The sequence below is a fragment of the Orycteropus afer genome, unplaced genomic scaffold, assembly GCF_000298275.1.
Source record: "Orycteropus afer afer isolate SDZICR_OR568_19922 unplaced genomic scaffold, OryAfe1.0 scaffold00135, whole genome shotgun sequence".
NCBI classification, from domain to species: domain Eukaryota; kingdom Metazoa; phylum Chordata; class Mammalia; order Tubulidentata; family Orycteropodidae; genus Orycteropus; species Orycteropus afer.
In genome coordinates this window covers 5,537,008-5,543,256 of record NW_006921722.1, presented here as the reverse complement: position 1 = coordinate 5,543,256, position 6,249 = coordinate 5,537,008, and the positions used below count along the sequence as shown (strand labels likewise).

Here is a 6,249-nt window from a genome sequence, read left to right as displayed (position 1 = left end):
GTAGTTTTCCTTTTGGGTGATGTCTTTTCCTGGTTTTGGTATTAAGGTTATGCTTGCTTCATAAAATGAGTTAGGGAGGATTTCATCCTTTTCTATGTACCCTGCCACTTTTAAAAGCCTGCTTGGAAGAAATGATCCCCAGCACCTCATAATCAGATAGAAGAAACAACTGGCCCAACCAGCACCCTCCCAGGAGGATTCTCCTTTCAGCAGAGACCTAAACTTTCAGCCACAGGAAAGAAGCCCTAAATTAGCATTTCAGTTACCAGCCTTGTCATCTTCAGCAATTCCCAACTCAACATCAGGTCATCCTCTTAAGCACACTGACCCCACATCATTCTAGTTCTAGAAGCAGGAGTCCATGTTTTCTTGGAAAGATGTAATTTAGGCTAGCTACCTTGTGGCACCAATATCTACACAAGAAAGAGCTTGCCTTGTGAGCTCCACCCACTGACCATCCCAAGCTAAACCCATGAGCTCCAATGATGAGTCTCTTTCTCATTAGTCCCCCTTCCATCTGTGCCTTCCCCATGTGTTTCCTCTAGTGGTCACTTACTGGCTGCTGAGGTGATGATGTGGTGAGTCAGTCTCTGTGTAGAACAGTGAAGACTTGCCTTCACGCCAGGGTTCCAGGCCTGAAATGAGTCCACTACACCCAGTACCACCCAGATGTCATGCTCTCCTACAATGCCATTTGGGTCAGGAGTAAGTACGGTCAAATGGAGGTTTAGAGCAGGGAGATAATACAATTATTGTAATCTTTGCCAGGCTTGTAGTTGTTCAGGAACTATTGAGAGCTAGACATTCTTATGTATACACAAGAGTTGGATCTCTCTCTTAAGTTACTTGGACAATGTAGTGGCTCGGACCAATGTTTTCTCTGAGCCTAATAACTCCTCTCAGTACCAGGTAGCCTCAACCACATGGCTCCTCCTTACCCCCAAAGTTTGCTTATGGTGTGGTGACCACCACAGTCCCTCCAGCTAGTCACAGGGTGAGGTTAATATTTGAAAATGAAATCTTTTTTGTTCTCTATATTTTGTCAGGAACCTTGGAGTGATGGTGTGCTCCTCCCTGTGCGATGTGGGTGGAATCATCGCCCCCTTCCTTGTCTTCAGGCTGATGGAACTTTGGCAAGGCTTGCCTCTCATCTTGTTTGGTGAGTCTCCATGGGAGGTTTATTATCCTTGTTTCCAGCCTGACAGTGGGCACAGTGTTTGGCACAGATTAAGTACTCAGTAGCTCTGTGTTGAGTGAGTGACACCTACCATAAGCTTCCAGAAAGCAAGAATGGTGCTTGCTCTCAATGGTCCCATGGCTCATTCTGTCTTGTGGTGCTTTGTGGGAAAATAAGGTGCCTTCCTAGAAGGTGGACCAGAGATTTATGTCCCATGGCCTCAGGACCCAATAGTTCATCCAACAGGACAGAATCTGGGAACATTTATGGCTGAGTCCCCTGTTTTCTGTGAACTCGACTCCCAACTCTTGTCCATTTCACATGCAATTGCTGGAGACTTGAGGATGCTAAATTATCACCCTGCTCCTTCTAATGGATCTTACCCATTGGGAACAGATGGGAATCAAAGTACAGTATCAGCTTTATTGGTAATAAAGTTGGGTCAGAAGAGGAGAAGGGTCTCTTCTTCCTTCCCCAAAGTTAGACTTTGGGACCTCCAAGACTCCGCTTACCCCCTAAGTTAGAGGGATAATGGCTGACCTGTGCAAAGACTTGCTACATCTGGGCATAGCCAGTATGGACGGAGGGAGAAAAGGAGAGAGAGAGGAACCAGAGGGGCCAGCACTGCCCACAGGGGCGCTGGCTGTGCTCCAACACCGTGTGTCTCCTCTCTCTCTTTTCCTCTCGCTCTTGCCCTGTCCCTCTCGCTCTCCCACTCTCTACCTCATCCCTCTAATCTCATCTGTCTACCCACCCACCTACCCACCTTTTGGCCTACTTACTACCTACCTATCTGTCTATCTATCTATCCATCATCTATATGCCTAATTTCACCTATCTATCTATTGATCAATAGTCTTTTCATTGTGACTAGTCAGTATTCACTTTCATATTGTTCTTGAAGTAACTCAATTAACAAGTCCTCTTAACTTAAACATGAACTTAATTTAAACATTACTTGATAGCACCTGGTTTGGTTTTGCTATAGAACTTGATACTTTTATAGAAGCAAAATTATTATAGTATTTCCTCTTTCCACTCTGACATTTTCCCAATTATACTATTGCTTTAATGTTCTTTGCTTGATGGTCCATACAGCTGTATATATATGGTATATATATATATATATATATACACACACACACACACACTAACAATGTCTCCCACACCGGCTTGATCCAGGCGTCTCTTTAATTCGCTGTAATCACCCCCCATAGATGATACTGCCTTTGCTGTAATTACTCTATGTGCACTCTTTTCCCTTTGAAGCGGTGCTGGGCCTGGTGGCTGGAGGGGTGACGCTGCTGCTTCCAGAGACCAAGGGAAGGGCCTTGCCAGAGACCATCGAGGACGTCGAGAACTTCTGGAGGTGATGCCCCGGGGAGCTCAGGGACTCGGGGAGCCTAAAAAGCATCAAGGGGCCACCTCGCAGTTCACTTCCTCCCCGTTCAAGGTTTAGGAGAGCTCAACACATGCTATTTTATTCCTCCCTTAGCTCCTCCAAATGGAGGAGAATGCAATAGCAAAAGACTTTACACCGGGGTAGACTAACTAGTCCCTGTGAGTCGATTCTGAGGACCCCCTGTGTGCAGAGTAGAACTGTCCCCTGGGGCTTTCATGGCTCTGACCTTGCAGACGCAGATCTCCAGGGCTGTCTCCTGAGGCACCTGTAGGTGGGTTCAAACCAACAACCTTTCTGTTAGCTGCCTAGCACTTAACTGTCTGTGTCATGCAGGGACTCCTACGGAAAGAACAGAGGGTGTGGGTATGCATTTGTTAAGGACAATATTTTGTCCTGAACTCCTGGAGTAGAAAAGGATTTGTCCGGGATATTGACTGAAGGGTAAAGGGATCCCGAGGTCACCCTCAGAGAGTTAACAACACAGCATTGGGAATAATGTCCAGTCAGCCTTCTGCTCTTTTAGGAATTGTTGGGTCAAATTGTTTAGTTCAGATTCCTTACAAAGAGTGATGTAAAATTTTCATCCTTGCGACAGAGACCAGTGCTTTAGTGGGGGCTAAGATTTTACTCTTCAAACAATAACAAAAGAAAGAAAGGAAGTTCATGACCAGGTGATCACTTGGTCCCTTTGCAGTCCCAGTTCCATGATTCCACGATAATATGTGTCTCTGTAAGTGGAGAGCAAAGAGTTTGCAGAGTCGTAAAGACTTGGGTTCGAATCCTGATGTGGCCTCTCCTTGGTCTCAGGCCTTTGGGAGAGGTCTTTGAAATACAGGGACAATTCCCTCGCCTGAAACTTGCCATGATTATACTTAACTTTCAGAATTTCTGTGAAAATTCAAGGAGACAAAGTAGGGGATAGGGCCCAAGCCATTGCTTGGCACATAGTAGGTCTTCAATAAATATTAGAACATTTTTACTTTCACATGTTGTTGTTGTTGTTGTTATGTGCCGTTGAGTCGGACCCGACTCATAGCGACCCCTCCTTGGGTTTCCAAGACAGTATCACTACGGAAGTAGATTGCCCCATCTTCCTTCCGAGGAGTGGCCAGTGGGTTTGAACTGCTAGCCTTCTGGTTAGCAGTCAAGTGCCTTAGCCACTATGCTACCAGAGCTCCCCAACATATTGTATGATTTTCTCAATGGTTCTCAATTTTTAATGTGTACCCAGAATCACAGAGAGCTTGCGAAAATGCAGCTTCTTGGACCTTCTAGGTTTTTGACTTAATAAAGGGGAAGGGGGAGTCCCAGCAATCTGGACTTTTTTTTTTTTTTTTTTCCAAATTGTGCTCTAGATGCAAATTTACAGAGCAGAGTTTTGTTTTACATTCAACATTTCCTGTACATTTGGTTTCACTCCCCAATTACCACCCCAACCCTAACCCACTCTCCTCCCTTCCCGTCCCAGTACCTTGCCCCGTGCCCCTCATAGTTATGTACTCCTGTGTGTCCTGTATTTCCTCCATGAATGTTGACCCTCTGGTGCCCTGTGGTCAATTGCCCCAAGAGATGCATCTCCACAGAGTATGTGGGTGCATCACCCTAGGTTGAGTGGTCTGCATGTACATCTTGTTAACTATTGGGTGGGAGCCAGCCCCTGGGAGTGAGCTTTATTCCAGGCCTGAAGTGTGTCCTAGGGCCATAGTACTGGGGGTCCCAGCACACTCCATCTGACCAATAATTCTGCTCATTATTGTTTTTGGATTTTGTTCCACGTTTTTCTTCCCACTCTATCCAGAAGATCAGATGGGGGTCATTGAACAGGATTATACTCTACACCAAGGATAGATTCAGCTGAGGCTAATCTTGCACAATCTGCACTTTTAATAGCTCTGCAGACATTGCCCATGTAGGTGCTCTGCAACCCCCACTTTGAGAAATTCTGTATTGCTCAGCACTGATAAGGGACAAACCTCCCAGTTTACCTGTGAGCACTTTTTTTAGTTGTTGGGTATCGGCTTCCTTTTGGTATGAGGTGATAGAACTTATAGCTAATGTTGTGTTGCCTGATTTAAAAATGCTTCATTTTGATTTGCTCATTGGCTTTGGTCATCATCTGGGATGTTCTAGTTTGATCCCTCCTCTGCATCCTGCCTGTGTAGGGGATGCAGTGTTCCTGCTCTGAGCACCACCCCCATGCATCCCGTTTACCATCTGTTCTTGACCATCCTCTTCACTCATTGTAACAGTCTTCTCCAGTTACTGAAACTCCATGAGTGGCAGCCTCTGTCCATTGCCAGAGAGATCAATTCCTCCTCTTCCCTCCTTTCAAGGGGAACACATCAGAGACAGGGAATAACAGCATCAGCAGCCAACACTATGGGAAGCATCAAGCACTTCCCTGAAAGCTTTGCACGCATCTCACTCAGTCCTCTCATGATGTTTGAGGCAGCCGCTATTGTTACCATACCCATTTCACAGATGAAGGGAATAACAGCAGGTACCCACCAAGTCACCGGATTCAAAATGGGATGTTGGGTGTAATGGATGTGGAGTTAGGCAGCAACATGATGGATGTCCTACTTCATGGACCAGCAAAGCTTTTCCATAAATGGTCATGCAGGAAATATTTTAGGCTCTGGGGCCATACAGTCTCCATCGCCATAACTCAGCTCTGCAGTAGTAGCGCAAAAGTAGCCGCAGACCATATGTAAGCAAATGGGTGGGACTAGGTTCTCATACCACTTGACTGATGGTCATTAAAATTTGAATTTCATTTATTTTTCAAATGTCACAAAATATTTTTATCTTGATTTTTATCACCTAGGTGGCATAGTGCCTAAGGCATTTGACTGCTAACCAGAAGGCTGGTGGTTCAAACCCACCAGCCACTCCACAGAAGGAAGACTGGGCAATCTACTTCCATAGAGATACAACCTCAGAAACCCAAGGAGGGGTTGCTATGAGTCACATTGACTCAATGGCAGTGAGTTTAGTTTTGGTTTTATTTAAAAATTTAAAAAAGAAAAGAAAAAGCATTCTGAGCTCACAGGCTCTATATACAAGCACAGGTGGGAGCCAGGTTCGGCCCACAGCCTGTGTAGTTTGCCAACCCTCTCTCTGTTTTGTTGCTTGCTGTACTAGTCCTCTCTCTTTTTCCCGAAAACTTAGCTTGCATACAGGTTGGGAAGTTTCTTAATCGGGATACTGATTTTAATTTTAATTTTTTATTTTTGGTTGCTACAGGAAAGCAAAGCCCAAAGAAAATACGATTTACCTTCAGGTCCGGACATCAGAATCCTTTGGCTCCTAAGACAAACATTTGCCTGGGGACTGGCCGGCAGAGAGATGAGTGTGGAGCAGTCATCAGAAGTGGTTCTGGAAGCCCTTATGTCCACACACTTCCTTATATCAATCCTAAAGGATGTGTGAGTGGGCTTTGTTTTATTTTGTTTGCTTTCTCTTAAGTCTGCCAGAGCCCTGCCTATCTTTGATAGCCTTATCCTTTCTAATGGAAACTGTTGGTGGTGATCAAGTACTTAATTATCTACAGCGTTTTGAAGACCCAACAGAATTCAAATGTTGCACAATAAAGAGTTCTCTGCAACTGGTTTTCTAGGATAAGTATTGTTTTCCTCACTATCTGAAAGAAAATACCTTTGTATTTGTA

The 6,249-nt window shown here is 45.0% G+C and overlaps 1 protein-coding gene across 1 annotated transcript in view; it reads left to right on the top strand.

Moving 5' to 3' along the window:
* Positions 1-5,892, top strand: part of LOC103200733 (solute carrier family 22 member 1) — a 51,234-nt gene extending 45,342 nt beyond the window's left edge. The window contains 3 exon segments of the mRNA XM_007945286.1: positions 1,047-1,159; positions 2,447-2,546; positions 5,826-5,892. Of these exon segments, the coding sequence (XP_007943477.1) occupies positions 1,047-1,159; positions 2,447-2,546; positions 5,826-5,892 (280 nt within the window).
* Positions 5,893-6,249: the final 357 nt, after the last annotated feature.